Source organism: Lytechinus variegatus, chromosome 6 (assembly GCF_018143015.1).
Source record: "Lytechinus variegatus isolate NC3 chromosome 6, Lvar_3.0, whole genome shotgun sequence".
NCBI lineage: Eukaryota > Metazoa > Echinodermata > Echinoidea > Temnopleuroida > Toxopneustidae > Lytechinus > Lytechinus variegatus.
In genome coordinates, this window is record NC_054745.1 from 46,855,088 (window position 1) to 46,875,796 (window position 20,709).

General features: G+C 38.7%; 1 protein-coding gene across 1 annotated transcript; it reads right to left on the reverse strand.

Moving 5' to 3' along the window:
* Window positions 1-650: 650 nt before the first annotated feature.
* Window positions 651-19,419, reverse strand: LOC121417562 (zinc finger protein 845-like). Its single transcript, XM_041611299.1, has 6 exons — window positions 19,335-19,419; window positions 15,240-15,363; window positions 9,050-9,184; window positions 7,476-7,592; window positions 5,518-6,219; window positions 651-4,196 (listed from the first exon to the last, which is right to left on the reverse strand). Exons 2-6 carry the CDS (start codon window positions 15,355-15,357, stop codon window positions 733-735), a joined length of 4,536 nt encoding a protein of 1,511 aa, XP_041467233.1. The 5' UTR covers window positions 15,358-15,363; window positions 19,335-19,419; the 3' UTR covers window positions 651-732.
* Between the last annotated feature and the right edge of the window lie 1,290 nt (window positions 19,420-20,709).

A 20,709-nucleotide genomic window follows, 5' to 3' on the forward strand; every position in this document is an offset into this window, starting at 1 on the left:
AAGAAAGGATCAATGGTAACCTGCATGAAATCCTTGTTTCTCATTGGCTGTTGATCAGTGTTACCATGGCAGTAACCATGATAGTAACTTTTATGCAATAGGTCCAAGGTGGGTGTTTCATAAAGCTGGTCAGAAGTACAAGTGACTTTATGACCAATTGATGACCTTTCTTAGGAATGTGATCAATATAAGAAAACAAGACATTTACAAGGTAAGATAGGTCAACAGTTCATCATAACTTAGGAATAGATTTATCAAAAACCCACCTGGTGATGAAGAAAAAAAATCACTACAAATATATACTTTTTTAATAGACATGAGAAGTCATATCTATCTCAACCTGGTAAGTATACAGGGAGACCACTGTCAAGGAATTGATAGAAATAGGAGATAATAATCCAACATAGTTTATATACAAAAAAGGTATTTTCAATGGCCAAAAAATAATACAGATAAGCTGCATATTAAAACGAACTCTCGACAATTGGAATAATCACCATGGTCAAATCAATACAAGACTACAGGTTAGAATGCCTTAATTGACATTTCATTAGCTGAACATTCATCCATATTTGCCCAAGTCAGAGCAAACTTGTTTAAGCTGACATAAGTCGTAAGTCTCACCTAAGTCAAACAAATTTTTGCAGTACCAAAATATTCAAATTGGGTAAGGTTACCTGCATTTCTATTTGATTTCCCATTAATTTGAACTACTATGTGATAAGACAATCATCAATGATTTTTGATCATATGATCTACAAGATGACCACTTTGTGTAAAACACATCTTACATTCATAACATTCATAAGGTTTTTCACCAGTATGGATCCTAAGATGAATATTAGCAGCACTCTTATCAGTGAATTGTTTTTGACATACATTACATTCATAACGCTTTATTCCTCTATGTGTATTCATATGCCGCTTCATAGAGCTACGATCCCTGAATTGTCTTCCGCAATCCTCACAGGTATATGGCTTCTCACCGGTATGGATCGTAGAATGGCTAACTAAATAAGATTTCCTGGCAAAGCGTTTATGACAGACCTCGCACTCAAAGCGCTTCTCTTCATCGTGTATGACCTTATGTTTCTGAAGAGTTTTCTTAGTCTTGAAGAACTTTTCACAGATTTCACACTGGAATTCTGTGTTTTCAGTCGTGACAACATCTTCCTGGATAACAACCTCTGTGACATTGTCCATCATAACCTGTGCAGCCATCATGGTTTCAGCTAAAGCCTGAGATGCGACACGCTGTTCAGCTTCATGCTCAACCAAGTGAGCTGTCAAGTTCTCTTGTCCAAGGATTTGTTTCTGACAAACGCCGCATTCAAATAGAGTCTTCTTCCGATGTGTCTTAGCATGCGCTCTCATATTAGTAGCAGTCCAGAACATCTTCCCGCATACTTCACAAGAATGTGATTTCTCACCTGTATGCATTCTAACATGAGAGTTAAGGGCACTTTTGTCTGCAAATGCTCGATCACATGTTTCACATTTGTAAGGTTTCAACCCTGTATGGATGATCTTATGCCTTCTGAGTGTTCCAGGTTCTGTGAAGGCTTTATTGCAGACATCACACACGTAAGGTTTCTCTCCTGTATGCACACGTACATGGTTGACAAGACGAGGTTTGGTTGGGAAGGCCTTGCCACAAAAAGTACACAAGAATGGCTTGACACCTGTGTGTATTCTCAAGTGTGTATAATAACTTGATTTAGACCTTAAGACTCTGTTGCAGATATCACAAGTGAATATTTTTTGCGGAGGCTTTTTTGGTTTGATACCTTGATGTAGTTTCATGTGAGCATTGAGGAAGTTCTGCCGTACAAACTTACGAGAACAAATGTTACATTCATATGGTCTGTCTCCTAAATGCATCCGCTTGTGAAGATTCAGGTATGATTTGTCTCGAAAAGACTTGCCACAAAGATCGCATAAGAATGGTTTTGCTCCTGTATGGATGGACTTATGGCGACGTTGGGAGGTCTTATCAGAAAACCTTTTATCGCAGAGGGAACAACCGTATGGTTTCTCACCAGTGTGTACCCTTTGATGACGCACTAGGTAACTCTTTTGGGCAAAGGTATGGTCACATATATCACACTTGAATGTCTGCACCTCTTTCTTTGCTTTGGCTACCTTAGCTGGCATAGGGATCATCTCTTCTTCTTCATTATTCAGTTCTTCATGGGTTTCTTTATGTTTAATCAGCTCTTCCTTCTCCTCAAACTCTTTTTTACAGATACGGCATCTATACACCATCTTGAGACCAGTGTCTTCAGAGCTTGGAATGTCTCCCTTCACCTTGTCACCATCTTCCATTCCTTTCCGATGGACCTTCTTCTCATGCATTGTCCGTTGTCCTTTCTGACGAAACCCTTTATCACAGTAGGAACATTTGAAGGGTTTCTCTGCAGAGTGCACTCTCATATGTGATGCACATGCACTCTGGTCACTAAAAGACTTTTCGCAAAATCCACACTTGAAAGGTTTTTGGCCGGTGTGTATGCGTTCATGCCTCCTGAGTGATTTGGCATTGTAGAAGGTTTTGTTACACACAGAGCACTTGGGACCTTGACCGGTATGTAGCTTCATGTGATACTTAAGACTGACAGACGTAGAGAATATCTTATTACACACCTCACATGCATAGACTTTCCCTTGTTTACCATGTTTCTTGTTATGCATTGTGAAGGTACGAAGATTAGGAAAATCCTGCTTGCATGTAGGGCACTTGAAGATCTTGTTAGATTTCTTATTGTTATCTGTTGATTTGCCTTCTTTGGTGACATACTCGGTATGGGTCTCCATGTGTTTTTCTCTCTCTTTCTTGTAAAGGAATTTTTCAGAGCAGAAAGGACAGGAGAACTGCTTTCCACATTTACCTGATATTTTGTGTTTTTCCAAACTGCTCGGGCTAAGGAATGCTTTTGGGCACCCATCACACCGCAGGAGCTTCTCTTCTTTGTGGTCCTGTCCTCCGTGTGTCAGTCGATGGGTTCTCATCTGAAACCCAGTGTAAAACTTCATCTGACAAACATCGCATTCCACCTGCTTGTCACCTGCATGGCGTTTCTTATGGCTTTTCAACGATGAGGCATCACTGAATCTCATATCACACAGATCACATTTGTATGGCTTGGTACCTTTGTGGATGATCTTGTGTCGTCTCAGACCTCCATAGCTCTTGAAGGTTTTTTCACACTGGGTACATTTGTAAGGGCGTTCTCCTGTGTGCGTGTTGAGATGTTCCTTGAGAATCCAGGATGTCCGGAAACTCTTTGAGCAGTGTGGACAATCCCAACTTGCATGTGTGGATTCATGCCGAGTCAACTGGCGCACACTCACAAAGGTCTTCTTGCACACTGGACACTCGGCTCTTTCACCCTTTCCTTCCTTCGTTTTCTTCTTGACTATCTCTTCGTCCTCACTGCTTGATAGCTCTTTTTGAATGTCTACATGAACCAATCTCTGATGCATCTTCAAACCTTTCTGTGAGGTGAAGGATTTCTCACATTCATCACATTTAAACTTCTTTGAGGCAGGTACTTCCCAATCACTGTCATCGTCATCAACCTCTTCACCATCTACATCATTCTCTGCTTCATCTACTGTCTCCTTCACTCCTTCTTGTCTTTCATCTAAAGTCTCTGTCACCTCTTCCTGTCCTTCATCTACAGTCTGGCCCATCTGAGTTTGGCCTATTGATCTCACATGGCTGATGTCTTTATTGTTTGCTGTCTCATCTACTGCTGCATCCATGGTCTCCCCTAGCTCTTCTTCTTCTTCATGGACAACCTTATGGCAGATGAGATAACTCTCCTTGGTAAACATTGACCCACAGATATTACACATAAACATCTTAGGCCGACTATGCAACATCATATGCTTTGCAAGAAGTGCCTCATTATCAAAGCAAGCCTCACATTCTTCACATTTAGAGAGAGAATGTTTTTGTTTCATATGTTTCATCCTCTGTCCATCTGTGTCAAATAACTTACTGCAGTAGCGACAAAGGTAAGGTGATTCTTCCTTGGCATGAGATTTCTCATGAGCACGGTGTTGCCTTTCTGTTCGGAACTCTTTCCAGCAGTAATGACAGACCTTATGGGATGGTTCTGGAGTCTTTACTGGAGCTTGTTTCCTGGGGGTACCCCTTGACACAGACTTCATGTTGGAATCACGTTTGGTTCCTGCAAAGCAATACAATACATAAAAATATTACTCAATAAAGAAATCTGCTTTCATGCCAACATAATATCTTATATCGTAGTTTTTGTTATACTAGTAATGATTCACTAAATCTGTATACATGTACATGTAATATCTACCTTCAACCCTAAATAGACTGGGCTATTTCAACGCCTAAAGACGGGGGGGGGGGGGGGAATAGAATATTCCTCGGAATAGAATATTTCTTGATAGATGGCGCTATATAAATGCCTACATGTATTATTATTATTATTATCATTCAGCCCCCATTATGATTTTGCCCATCGATCGCGACGAAAATTGGCCCGTGCATTACCCATTGCACAATCTACAGAACTATAAACAGCTGCTGTGAAAAATCTCATTACTAATTAATTATGCTAATTTAGGGGTAAAATCAAAAGTTTGCTTTAACTAAATAATTCCCCTAAAATGCTAATTTTTAGTTCACAGACTCTTTATAATAATCTGATCAAATAAACTTTTTTTTTTACTGTTTTGTCAATGGAAATTGTCGGGAACTTTATTTGACCATAAACAAGATGAAAATAATTGATATTAATCAGTAAAAGGATAATAGTGACGCTTTTATGAATTTTGGCAAAAGAAGCTGCTGAAAACTGCTTATCTAAAAAAAGAGCCAATGGAGTAAATAAGAGAGCCAAAAGGGGCCTAAGCTTTCGATCCTAGCAGAATCTTCTTCGGAGGCAAAATGACAAACATATAAAGTGGAACAACCATAATATAGACCACAGACATTCAACAGCAACACTACATGTAGAAACAAGGAGACAAAAGGGGCATTAGTGAGAAGAGATGACCAATCAGGTTAATGAGGCCCCCCCCCTGGCCTACATGTGGATAGGTTTAATATCATTGTGTTTATACATATACCGGTAATATGGATGAAATGAATCAAATTAAATTGAAAACATTTCCTTTGATACGCTGTGCTTATTCAAAGGTCTCATCCATTATAATACATATCTGACTTTAATAACCAAATGAAATTAAAACAAACTTCATACACAATACTCTAAATACCAATGAAAAGGAAATAAAATAAATTAGCCCCTCCCCCCTTTTTTGGCATCGAAATAGCCCAGTGTATTTAGGGTTAAGAGTGATAACATGGGTAGCAACCTTCTTTTCCTCAGAAGAGTTCTTCACATGTATCAGAAGACTGTTTTCAGACAATATGAGACTGCCAAAGCCTTTTCTAATCTGCCCTCAGATGTTTTGAGATACAAGTTTTTATAAGCCCAGCCACAACATAACACACACAAATGTTTTTATACTAACCTTGGGTTTTATTAGAGGATTGCTCTAGCTCTGCATTATTTGACCCTTTCGTTTCTGATGTAGCATTCTGATTGTTGATCTCAGCTTCTCTTATCACAGTATCTGCACTAACATTGGTTAACTCAGCCTCCTCACCTGTACTAACATTGGTCACCTCTGTTTCTGGGTTCATGGTATTTGTGCTCTGATTGGTCAATCCAACTTGAGGTGTGATAGTATCTGTGCTCTGATTGGTCGATCCAACTTGTGGTATGATAGTATCTGTGCTCTGATTGGTCGAGCCAACTTGTGGTGTGATAGTATCTGTACTCTGATTGGTCGAGCCAACTTCTGGTGTGATAGTATCTGTACTCTGATTGGTCGATCCAACTTGTGGTGTGATAGTATCTGCGCTCTGATTGGTCAATTCTGACTCCAACATGACAGGTTCTGCAGTCTCATTTGTCAAACAAGATTCTGGTCTCAAGATAACTGAACACTGGTTGGTCACTTCAGATTCAGGTAAGGCAGGAGTAGAGTTCTCATTGGTCAAACTAGCTTCTTGGTTTATATCATCAGCGCTCTGATTGGTCAATCCATCTGGTATTTGTATAACAGTATCTATCCTATGATTGGTTGATAGTCTATCTCTGCCTATGCCTATCTCTACTTGATTAGGTAGCTTGTTGACCTCACCGCTCTCAACAATCTCAAGCAAACTCTCTGTATTGTGGAGAAAAAAATATTTAGAGAAATAATTCGAATAATGTTTTCGCCAGTTTTACAATGCATGCTGTTTGCCCTAAATGCTCAAAATTTTCAAATATGAGTTTTACTCTGAATTAAACTGTTGATTGTGGTATCTCTGACTTCACAAATTTTGAAAACTTTTTTAATGATGATACTGTTGTGTATAAATAACCACACACTATAGATTAATGTAAATCTTCATGCATAGTTTGTGACAATATGAAAATTAATGAGAACATTACTTTTAAATACAGAGCATATTGTCTGCGGTAATCCGACCATCATTTCACGACTCAACAGTGTGTAACCCATTTCAGAGAAAATCAACTTCATAGTTTACTATAATTTCCATGTTTTTTCCTTAGCTTTACAAGATTTTCATTGCTATTAAAATACATGGTAGGAAAGACCAAAACAACTGATTAACATCGATATCTTTATTTTACAGAGTACCAAGAATCACAGGAATTAATATCATGAAAGAGCTAAATGCATGTAATTTTGGTTTGAGTGGTTTAGATTGTAGATTTTCCCTGTAAAAAATATCATTGAAAATAAAACTCCAACCACATTTTCAATACATGCAATCAACAATTCATTGTATCCCTCTTTCAGATGCAAAGTCAATGCATGACTGCATGCATTAAGGGTGAGCAGGGTTGTTTTCAATCATTTGTGCATTTTGTAGAAAATTTGTATGGCAATACCTTGAGAATTCCCACACATCTGAGAAACTAAAATATTGCTGCTTGGAAATTTAATCATATACATACAGAGTAGCACTTGTACTTTTTTTCTGCAAAAAATTCTCAAAATCAATGTTTTTGACAAAAATCACTGGTTTATTTTCAAAGTCTTTGACATAATGTGTGATTCATGTATTTCATCTGTCCACTGGTCTTGAGAACACATGTGAATCACTGATCAGACATTATTTAAAATAAAAACAAAAAAACAGAATCTGGAATTTATTAATGATTAATTTCTTTCCAACTGTTCCAGATGCATTTAATAACTTAAAACATTCTTTTGTTTATTGTCATACTGAGATTCAGCTTGCTGCATATTGTTTATTCTTTACGCAATTTTACCAAATAAAGCACATTCATACATTATCATTCCATTTGTATTATTACAATTTTCAAATTGTAACAAAAAGCCAAAAATAAAATTGGCTCTTTGGAGAGCTCATGTATCTTTGTTTCCATAGTGATTTTTATGATTCTAACCTTGAGTATGGTTGCTTTGGTGATGACTGTCTTCCACAATCATCTCAGAGTTCTGTTCTGCTACCGGTAACTCAACATAAATGCTTTCTGTTAAACCAAGTTGTTGGAGATCCTGACCTATAGACCAATGGCATGTGACAGGGAATAACAATGATCATAATAAAAACAACAACAATGATAATTTCATTTCATTTATTTCATTTTAACCAAAATATAAATCAAATAAATACAATCATAACAAGTCAACATCATAAAAATATACCAAAAAATATACCAATGATGATGATGATAATGATGATGATGATAATAATAATAATAACAATAATAATAAACAACCATGGACTCAACATAGATTTTCAAAACCACCTTTGTGAATTCGGGCCATAAAGTTTATTTTAAAAGCGAGGTCTGTATTTCTGAAACCATGGTTTACAGAAATTTCATTCATTTATTAGGCCTGATTCAATGCCTACATTGAGAGAGAGAGTATAACAAAACATTATACACAATGACATTGGTTGTATATAATTAAGGCAAAGCAGACACTGTTCTGACTTTTAAAATATTGAGCATACTGTTTATGTTAAACTAATTAAGAGATAAATGATTTGATGTTGTAAGTTCAACATTAGCCTAAACGTATGTAAACTGACTTGAATCCACAGAACCACCACATCAAACGCACTCTCTTGCATGATTGTACTTTTATTCAAAATGATTCTTTTGTAAAAACTCAATTTAATAAGGTTTTATACAATGTGAGTTCTAGGTATAAGATAATCTATACAGTGTGAGAGTTCTAGATATATATACACTGAATGACCCGGGGCCACTTCCAATGAAAAGTGGATACCATGCGCGACCATGGGGTCTCAATAAGCATTTTTCATTTTCTGAAAATTCATCCCTTAACAATTATTGGGGTGTGAAACCCTACCCTTCACCTTGGCAAGTATTCCCTGAATTGAACCCCTAGAAACAAGTACAATGATATTTTAATTGTTATAGTATTTCATGGACGACATCGTTTTTACCTTTACCTACATTTACATCATTGGGTTTACTATGGCCCCACCTCCCACACCTTGAGCAAATCAGACTCTAACACGTAGTGTTGACTGTTTGGGCAAAAAGAACATCCTTAATAAAACATTTGTCTTTTTTATAAACCTTGCAAATTGACCCTAAAAATGTAGCTATCCTAGCAAAATATAGATACCCTTTTTTTCATTATTTTAGTGTTTTGGACACCCTTATTACATTACGTACGTAATGTGCCCTATCTTGAAAAAGACATCCTTTTACGTTTCTTTGGTCGCGTATGGTATCAATTCGTCAATGTAAGTGCCCCCCCTGGGACTGTATGATAATTCATATGTGAGTGAGAGTTCAAGATATATAATTAGCATTTATTACAAAGATCTCTAATGATGAATTCATAACTTTAATAACTCAAATTTTCATATTTTTAACCCGTTGGAGACATGTACAAACTAACTTGTGTTGAAGTCTACAGAAATTTATTGAAGTGAAGTCAAATGGTGTCCCACAGATTAATAAAGGAGCTGTCTTACCTTCCTGTGCAAAAGCCAGATTAACAGCGATGATTGGTTGTCCATTGTGATCAAGATGTTGGGTCACATGACCACTATCTTCTGATGCAATATGAACCTGGCCATCATGGCTTATAATCTGAAATGTTGTATTTCCTGTAGAATAGGTGGATAGGATTACTACATGTATCTGACAATCACAGTTACTACAGATCTACAGTCATGTAATGTAGTATATTCTTTGTGACACATGTTACGATATCAGTATGGATATCTAAGCACTCCATACACCTCCCGCAACATGGATACCATGCCTGTTGATTGACCTGCCTAGCTGGCCTGTATAATAAACCTGTATATACGTTCATACCAAAGTCTCCACCAGAGTCCTTTGTATTGGATCATGGTGGCAGCTGAAACCAGTGATCGCTTTTGAAATGACAAGGATCAAGTAACCAGATACTGTATTGTTGGGAAGTAAACTGCATGTCTTTTTACCGAAATTCGCATGCTTCCTAACCTACTAACCCAACGGGCGCCCGCGAGTCGCCGCCCGCTAGCCCCGGCTATCGCATCGCTACTGTACCGTACCGTACTGTGCATACCCAATGCACTGTCACAGCAAATCACACAGTGCTGTGAGAAGGAGCGAGATGCTAACGGTAACTGTAAACAATCAAATATAGCCTGAATAAGTTATAACTGTGTTCAATCACTGGCACAGAGGTCTGCATCATAAGATCAACATACACTAAAAGTTGATAAAACCTAAATTACTTAATTTTCTGGACTGGAGTGTGAACAATGAATTAATATTTTCCTAATATTAATTGTAAATCTGGAGTGTGAGAAGTGAGTGGGAGTGACCAGCATTTTCACTGCATGAAACACCTAATGACATTCACACAGGGCTGTGAGTGCGTTACAGGTATCATCACCAGTCGACCTGTGACTGTAAGGAGCGTTCACACGTGGATATAATCAGACATTAATATCTACACTCATTCATTTAAATTAAATACCTAATTACGTACAGCGAACATACACAATGAGTAGTGGAAAATATCCAGAAATGAACTGGGAGGCAACAGACCTACCAGAAGAGTTCCAGCTTTTCAGACAAAGAATGGAGCTGATTCTAGCAGACCAAGACATAACTGATCAGAGAAAAGTGGCTATAAAAATCAAGATTGCTGTAGGCAATGAAGGCTTGCGTCGAATCAATGCATCGGGGCTATCAGAGACCGATAAAGAAAAACCGCAAGAGCTATGGAGACTATTAGAGGCACAGTTAAAGGTCAATATCAATTTTCGCATACACCGCTTAGAGCTAATGCGGTACAGGCAGAAACCAGATGAAACGATCGATGAATTCGTTACCAGGTGTAGGGACAAAGCCAAAAATTGCGATTTCGAGGAAGCTGAGTTAAATGAGCGAATCATGGAGCTAGTGATTGCGTCAACTCCAAGTCTCGAATTCCAAAAGTCATTGCTAGATCAACCGAAAGGTTACAAGGTCGAACAAATCTTGGTAGAAGGTCGTAAATACGAGGCAGTTGCTGCGAGCCGACAATGTCTTGAGACACTAGACCCTAAACAGAATATCGATTCGTTCAAGCGTAACCAGGGACGAAAAGCATGTGGTAACTGCGGACGTTTCCACAAACCTCGTCAGTGCCCTGCATATGACGATGAGTGCCGTGCCTGTGGCACCAAGGGCCATTGGGCCAAATTCTGTCGTAAATCGAAAAATGATCGTAGTCGTAAACAGAATCGTAGATCAGATGACCAAAGATCAGACACGGTATCTGATGACCGGAAACCAAGACAAAACAAATCACGATCAAAGTCGAAAAGTCGAAAGAGTAAACCAATAAGCGAAATGGACATAACACATGATACTACCACAGATCATGATCATTATCAATGTACAGATGGTCCATTCAACGTAGCACAATTTGACACCATACATACTAATGGACCACACACAGTTGTAAATCCAGAAGGTACTGTAGCATTTGCTAACATTGACATAATATGCCCACAGAGAGTAGGTCAACATAAGCTTTACCTAAAAGTGGACTCGGGGGCAAGTGCTAACACTATCACAGTACGTACCGCCAAAGCAATTTACGGTCCAAGGTGGGAATCAGTAGTGAAACAAACAACAATAAAGCTTATAGCTTACGGAGAGACACAAATTCCATGTAAGGGTACACTGGACATAAAGTGTAGATACAAGAGTACAAAATGGTCAACACATACATTCTATGTAGCAGATGTCAAGGGTCCAGCGATCCTAGGGTTGTTAGGTTGCACTGACCTTGGAATTATCACAGTTCACTCAATGGACAACAAAACACCTACAACCAATCCTCAACCTAAACAAACACCTATCACAAGTGTAAGGGATCTCAAACAAGCATATCCGAATCAGTTTGACGCTATTGGTAGTTTCCGAGGGAAGGCAATGCTTCATGTCAAGGATGATGCTAAACCTACCATAGACGCACCCCGCAAGTGCAGCGTACACTTGAAAGACAAAATCAAGGCGGAACTGGACAATATGGAGCAGCAAGGAGTCATCAGAAAAATTGAGTACCACACCGATTGGTGCAGCTCCATGACCACTGTTGTGAAGAAAGATGGATCCATCAGGATTTGTCTTGACCCCAGGAGGTTAAATGATGCCTTGAAGAGATGCCCGCACAAGGTACCAACCTTGGAAGAGGTCCAACCTGTCTTCGCAGGAGCTCAGTACTTCTCTAAGTTAGACGCGAAGGCTGGTTACTGGTCGGTTCACCTAGCAGAGGAGTGCCAGGATCTCACCACATTCCGTACACCATTTGGAAGGTACTGCTTCCAAAGACTACCATTTGGGTTATGTACTAGTCAGGATATCTTCCAGCAGCATATGGATAGGATTGTCCAAAATGTGCCAGGCTGCATATGCATCGCAGATGACATAGCGATCGTAGGAAGAACGGAGGAGGAACACGATAGGAATCTCTACTTACTCATGGAGACAGCAAAGCAAGAAGGCTTAGTGTTCAACAGCTCCAAATGTACTATCAAGAAGGAAGCCATCAACTTCTTCGGTTCCAAGTACACTAGATCAGGTATCTACCCAGATCCGAGCAAGGTAGAAGCTATCACATCAATGCCATCACCCAAGGACAAAGAAGATGTTCAGAGATGCCTAGGATTATTCACATACCTAGCAGCATACATTCCTAACTTCTCAGAGAAGTCAGCGCCACTTCGAGAACTTCTACACAAGGAAGTACCATTCATCTGGGACGATGATCATGAACATTCCTTGAACAGCCTGAAAAGTGCAGTATCATCAGGTGCATGTCTACAATTCTATGACCCAAAGAAAGAGACAACTCTTGAGGTAGATGCATCGATGAAAGGGCTAGGAGCATGCCTGCTCCAGCAAGGCAAACCAGTTGCATTTGCATCCAAAAGTCTTTCCACTGCACAATCCAACTATTCCAACATAGAGAGGGAAACCTTAGCCCTAGTGTTTGGTATCAACCGCTTCCATACATATCTGTTCGGGAAGGAATTCACCGTCATAACAGATCACAGACCATTGGAAATGATATGGAAGAAACCTCTTAGAAGTGCACCACCACGTCTACAGAGATTGCTTATCAAAGTCCAAGGATACCGATGTCAAGTCAAGTATCGACCAGGAAAAGACATGATTCTTTCCGATACCTTGAGCCGACTTCCTAATCCCAAGGAAGCACGCGATGTTCCGCTAGATGTCAGAGTGGAATCCATCTGCTCTGAAGCCGAAGATTCGCACCAGATTGACTTGATATACTTCGGACAACACAAGAGAACAGAGCTTCAGAGAGAAACAGCTAATGATCCTATTCTCAGATCACTATGGCAAATAGTCACTCAGGGATGGCCTGAGACCATCCAAGAATTGCCGACATCCCTTCGTCAATTTTGGTCTTACAGAGATGAAATTGGAGTATCACACGGAGTACTCTTCAAGGGAAGTCAAGTCATCATACCGAAGACACTAAGGAATGACATCCTTAGACAGCTTCATCTAGGACACATGGGAATCGAAAGCACGAGACGACTTGCTCGTGAGACAGTGTTCTGGCCAAACATCAACAAGGACATTGATCAGTTGATAAAGCAGTGTGAAACATGCCAGAAACACCAAGCAAGACAGCAGAAAGAGCCACTGCATCCCCATGATGTACCACCAGCACCATGGACCAGACTGGGAAGTGACTTGTTCATGCTCAATAGACAAGAGTATCTACTCGTTACTGATTACTATTCCAAGTATCCGATCATTGCTAAGCTAACCGATACATCCAGTGCAGCTATAGCAAGACAGATGACGGGAATCTTCAGTCTGTTTGGTCCACCAGAAGAGATTGTGTCCGACAACGGTCCACAATTTGTCGGGAAACCGTTCCAAGACATGTGCAAGAAGTGGAATATCAAGCACATCACTTCTTCACCGCACTATCCAAGATCCAACGGATTAGCTGAGAGAATGGTTCGTACAATCAAGAATCTGTTGACAAAGTGTTCTCAAACTAGCCAAGACAGTCAACTAGCCATGATGCACCTGAGAGCAACACCAGTTGACAATAACTTGAGATCACCAGCAGAGATGTTGTTTGGAAGACCCATCCGAACCACATTGCCAAGTCACTATCTTTCGAGAGATTCTGCTGCTACCGAGTTTCTCTTGAATAGGCAAGACAAAATGAAGGAAGTGCATGATCGACATGCAAGTTCTGATCTGCCACCACTGCATGTAGGACAGCCAGTGAGAGTTCTGCATCCAAGAGACAACACTTGGATACCAGCCAAAGTATCCAAAATCTGTGAAGAACCTCGATCCTACGAAGTTTCAACGCCGAACGGAGGAATCTTGAGGAGAAATAGATCTCACTTGAGGGAAATTCCATCCACCAACCCAACTCCGAAGCGTGTGAGGTTCGACGAAGAAAACCACTCCACAGAAACTCAACCAGAGGAAGACAACGTCCAACGAACACCAATGTCCAACTCTAACTCTAATCAATCTCAACAGACATACTCACAAACCACGAGGTCTGGACGCACTATTCGCAAACCAGAGAGATTCATGTTTGAAGATTGAACATTATGAACACTCTAAACTCTCAAACAAAGAAGAGAAAGAGAAGAAAGAAGACAACACTGAAGACATTAGTGTAGTTTTAAGTTTGTTATGTGCATGTATAAACATTGTACATTATTTTTGGTATGTCAAGATAGTGTTCACGAAATTATCAAAAAGACACTATAACCAAAACTTATTGTTTGGAAATATTGATTTCAGGATCAATCCGGTTATCCAAATTATTTTCAGTTTTGCACGAGATTGAAGTTATGTAAAATTGAAGATGCATACAGTTTATCACAAATTGGTATTATTCTCACAAACCAAACAATTTCTATATTATATCTGATAAATCATAACTAAGCCAAATTACCAAAATTTGCAGACTACCAAAAGTATTGTTTTAAAACAATATCATTGAAATTTGAAATTCTCAATCTTATCAGAAGAAGGGGGATGTTACGATATCAGTATGGATATCTAAGCACTCCATACACCTCCCGCAACATGGATACCATGCCTGTTGATTGACCTGCCTAGCTGGCCTGTATAATAAACCTGTATATACGTTCATACCAAAGTCTCCACCAGAGTCCTTTGTATTGGATCAACACATTCATGTGTTGTTTAAATTACTGTTATGTATCATACATGTATGTTATAGTTATTTTTTTTCATTTGTAAGATTGGCACTTCAATTCTTTACGTTTAATAAATTGATTACAAACTTGATTATTAGTATTAGAATGAAGTCTAGTGGTTAGACTAAATGGACTTATGATTGTAATGTTGTGAGTTCAAATCTCCACTCATTCATTATCTTCAATTCAACCAAAAGGGGCAGAGTATTTTATATTGTCTATAAGATTGATAAGGTTGGATATGAAATGTCTATGTAATTGGTTATATCAACTTGGAGATCATGTGGAGGGAAAGCTGCACTACTAGGTTCTTAGATTTACTTCAATAGAAACAGAAGCATTTATCATTTTCTATTATCATTAAGTAATTTATTATTACCATTATTATTTGTAGTCATGGGGGGAGGGAATCCAATTCTTTAACCAGTAGTAATCTTACCATGAGCTTCACCAGCTAAGGCATTCATAATAATCACAGCCTCTCTATCAACCTGTTCATCCAACTCAATGTGACCTTGACCTTCAACGACCATCATTTCTTCTTCCTCCTCCATCATTCAAATCTAAACAAAAAACAAAGATCACTGGTCTAACATGAATCCCATATTAAAATTTGAAATTTAGAGAGCGCATATACAGACCTGCCAACCTCTGGGAATGAAAAATTGTATTCTGTGACAAAAAAGTGTATTTTCCCAAAAAAAGTGTATTCCATAATAAAATGCGTGGCGCACTAGCTCATCGCGGCGCTCAAGCTGCAAGCTAAAATGTGCACTGCTCTTGCACATGAAAAAAAAACAACATTTAAACGTACAAATATCTCACCTTGATTTTAACAAAATGATTAAAAAAACACAAGTTACCTGAAATTACATTGATCTAATAACCATATTTGTGTAAGTTTTTTTTTTTTACAAAAAACATATTTTTAAAAGAAAAAACATACTGCAGTATTTTGGTTGCAAAAACGTACTATATGCGCCAAAAACGTACTGGTTGGCAGGTCTGATAAGTGTCAAGACTCTCTATGCGCTTTACAAAATATATTAGATTACTAAATTATATATTAAACCTAAGTGTGGTCCTTACGACCTGCCTGCTTAAGTGAGTTAGCTCTAGCTCTCTCTCTTAAATGGCCGATCGAGACTGGGGTAGGAGAGAACTTTTCCGTTTTTTTGAGGTTCCAGTCTGTGCCTTGATGTCAGGATACTACCACTCGTTAGACCATCATCCATATAATCGTGGTAAGTGCATAATTCATGTTTTCACAATTTATCTTGCTACTGCTAGATATTTTGACCATAATCTACCCTTGTCCCGTGAGTATGGGTAAATACACGGTGAGCTCCTGGGCGCCGGCCCGCTACGTGGGCCGGCACTCCCTGGGTTACCATCTAAAGAAACCTTGCGTGCACTGCATCTCCACTAATGGCACGCACTCGGCCTGGCCTGGCGCATGGGCTGGCTGGCTGCATGCAATAGTAATTAGTACTTAGCACCCCGACTCTTATCTTAAATTTAAGATGAGATTCTTCTTCTGCAAACAGTACAGTCCACCGTCTGGTGTATTGTCGTACTGGTGAAGTGCAGCGTGCAAGTGTATGTACATTATCCGATAAAAAATTGCTTACAGCGTGCAAGTAAAAACAACCACCGTTATTAACGGAGCTGGGTCTTTTGTACCTCTTGTTTAAAGATGTGTAGAGAGGTACAATTAACTGTGCTTTGGGGGAGGGAGTTCCAAAGTCTTATCGAATCTGGGAAGAAGCTCCTCTGGTAGACAAGTGTTCTGGCAAAGGGAACAAGGATCTTCTGAGAATGACCTCTATGCATAGATGTGGATGGAGTGAGGAAAGTAGGTGGGATGTCAATGAGTGAGTTGGTAATACAGTAGATCATCACCACCTTGGCCTGTGCCCTACGCTCTTGTAAAGTTGGCCATTTGAGCTGGTTCAACATGGCTGCAACACTGCTTGTCCTACGGTGATCATTACAGACAAAGCGTGCATACATGTAGCGTCGCTGCACCATTTCAAGCTTTTTTATATTTGCTTGCGTGCGAGGGTCCCATATTATGCTGGCATACTCCATGATTGGTTGCAGGAGAGCTTTGTAGGGTAGGTCTATTCATAAGGAAGAGGTCAAGAAAGCTGTCCTGCCTTGTTGGAAAATCTACAATTTGTTCAAGCCCACAGTTGTGAAGCATGTCCAAGAATCTCATGTTGACAGCATTTTGATATTGGTTCCTGTCAATAGCTAGGGTGGTCCAATTAATGTCAGGAAGATTTAAATCCCCTCCAAGCCACAAAACAGCGTTGCGATACTTAGCGTTAATATCCTCTATCACTTCACAAAGGTCATTCATGTAAGCAATAGAACTGGATGGTGGGCGATACATAGCACAGATAACTAGGGATTGGTGCCTGTCAAGATGAAGTTTTATAAAGACTGCTTCTATCTCCAAATCCAGTCTGTAGGTTAGACGCTCAAATACAAAGTTGTTCTTTATTGATTCATGATTCTTATTGATTCATGATATCACCAGCGTGATTTCAAGTACAGTGTTGTGGCTGGTGTTGTCACAACATCAACACCAGGGGCGGTATTCTGAAAATGTTCTTATCTTAATTTTGTTCTTATCTACGTCATGATCTCAAATTTGTATTCTGAAAACGTTCTTATCTTGCTTTCCATCCTATGCTGAGCGCGTAAATTTACCACTCGCGCACGTAATATAAAAGTGCGCTAAAAAGATAAGAACAAAATCAAGTGATATTCTGAAAACGTTCTTATCTTTCACGATATTTAAGATACATGTAGCTTGATGGTTATCACATCTCACCATGTCCACATTTTTCTTGCTCAAAATTGATGGCCACTAGTAGTAACAAGTACCCACAAGTATTCCTCCCACCATTTCTTTCATTCACCCTTTATTTTGCCCATCTCTTTTTTCTATCCCTTCTTTCTTTTTCTTTTTTTCTGGCCTTTCTATCTGTCTGTCTTTCTACTTTTCTTTCATTCTTCATTTATATTTAACTGTCTAAAGAACTTTGAATTAAAACAGTATATACTACTCCTCGTGATCCAAGTCCCCTCTCCTAAAAATACAAAACGGCAATTAACCCGTTGATATTCATCTACCCCTCATTTCCATCCTCTTCAAAACCACTCTGTCACTTTTAGACAGTTTAATAGACCTGATTAATGAATATTTTCGATAATAAGAATCATTAAAATCAATGAAAATCACATTAAAACACTATTTAACTGTCTAAATACTCCTCGTGATCAAGTCCCCTTCCCGTGTTAAGTTCGTCCAATTTCCCATAGGAGGGGACTTGGATAACGAGGAGTACTATTACTCGTGATCCAAGTCCCCTCTCCTAAAAATACAAAACGGCAATTAACCCGTTGATATTCATCTACCCCTCATTTCCCTCCTCTTCAAAACCACTCTGCCACTTTTAGACAGTTTAATAGACATGATTAATGAATATTTTCGATAATAAGAATCATTAAATCAATAAAAATCACATTAAAAACACTATTCAACTGTCTAAATACTCCTCGTGATCCGAGTCCCCTTCCCGTGTTGAGTTCGTCTAATTTGCCATAGGAGGGGACTTGGATAACGACTAACACTACTCCTCGTTATCCAAGTCCCCTCCTATGGGAGATTGGACGAACTTGACACGGGAAGGGGACTCGGATCACAAGGAGTATTTAGACAGTTAAATAGTGTTTTAGTGTGATTAATTTTGTCTTATTAATTGTTTTGATAATTATTTCATAAACTAGGAAGAATATACCGCCACAGGAGAGAAAAGACTATTTTTGTCGTTTGAAAAAGTGTCCGAGTCAGTTGTTTTTGTGTCAATGGGAAAACGTGTGGTGGAAGTCCCCGCTCAGTGAGAAGCTTCGCACCGTTTTGCATCGCGAACAATGAATTTCTTTTGAAAATCTTCCAACCGTGGATTCTATTGAAAGATTGCTGATATTTGAGGTGTGTCTCAAGTTTGTCCCCAGTGACTTGGATGACGATAAGGCCAAGATTTTCTGAATACCGATTTGCAATGATTTTAGCGTCTTCTTGGCCAAATCGTGGTTTTGGAAACCACTCATAGATTTCTGTACGTGCATTTGTGTACAAAGTGAATGGAGGTGGAAATAGGGAACCGTGCGTGCGACTGAATAAAGCGCGAAGCGCTGCTGTATGAAGTGAATGGTGGTTACCTATATCACGATAATGCCGTCTTCTTATCTCATTGATATAAGAACAAAGATAAGAACGTTTTCAGAATACCACCCCAGATTTCAACACCGTACTTGAATGTGAAATCACCAAGTTTCATACACTTGTCCCACACGCAGCCTTTTGTGTAGTTTCATCAGACCTAGGCTATGATGAATATGAATTCTTAAATTGTGCGTGTGTGCGCTTTTTTTTAATTACTTGCGACCCATACCAGCAATTTTCAAATCTTTTCTAGCTCATAAATATCAGTTAAATAATTAAATCAATAGTGGTTACCTTTTTACTGAATTTTGGTGACAGCGACAGAAATTATTGATGCAAAACAGCGAAATTTTTCAGTTGTGAATTGACGATAACGGACTCTTCGACTTCAATCGAATCAGACTCGAAATAATACCGGTCATCAGACAATAGAGGGCGAAAATAGCATTCGAGATTTTAGAGAGATCGATGATAAGGATAAGAAATTGATGACAATCTACACGTATGTTGTTGAACAATAATGTTTATCTCATTGATAATTGATGAGAACACGGAATGAGAGCTGATATTCTATTTTCAACTGAAAAGTGGGCATTCTTTGGATTTTTTTTAACCATGGAGAAAGGTATCTGTTTGAAGGACAAGTCCACCCCAACAAAAAGTATATTTTAATAAAAAGAAAAGAAAAAATCCAACACTGGCATTACACTAAACATTTCATCAAAATCGGATGTATAAGAAAGTTATGACATTTTAAAATTTCGCTCAATTTTACAAAACAGTTATATGCACATCCTGGCTGGTATGTAAATGAGGGAACTGATGACATCACTCACTCATCCCCGGGAATCACCCCGGGGGACTCACTATTTCTTTTGTATTTTATTATACATGTATTATAATAGATATGAAATATTCTAATTTTCACTTCATTGTAAAGTGATACAACGATTAATTCCTTCATGAACATGTGGAATTTGCATTTTTTTTAATACTATATATCGTTCAGTCAAGTTGGTCCTTATTGTCAAATCTATAAAAAAAAAAGAAATATTGTATAATTCAAACAATAAAGAACAAAAGAAATAGTTAGTGATGGGCACTTACGTTAATAAGCCGTCCTTACAAATGTGACCCCACCCCCCTTGAAAGTCACAGCATATATCTTTAAGGGGAATTTGTCTCTCATACGAAAACCAAAATCTTATTTACTGAATAACCTTTATGGAAGTAAAGCAAATTTTTCGTGTGTTATTTATTAGTTAATGCTAAATTATCAATGTTTCATCCCCCTACCCTTTCCCGGGCCTGGCTGGTCTTTATCCTCATGTCCCCTTTTTTGTCCCTTGTACATAAATATGTCCCTCATCTCTCCCGCCTCTCTCTTTAGTTATCATATTATATTATATTGCCATTTCTGTGTTGTTTATCTTATGTTCGGCGTAATGAGGAACCTTGCTTCACTTAGGTCTCCTCGTCTTCCTTTAAAATAATTTCTTTTCTGTCTTAAGCTGTATAATATTTTCTGAATACTCTGTTTATATGTATTGTATGTTTTATCATGTACTCTGATTATTGTTTCATACACACCTGTATGTTTGTCATGTATTCAAACTCAAAGCTGGAAGACAAATAAAATGAACTTAATATGAACTTATGAGTACCTTTC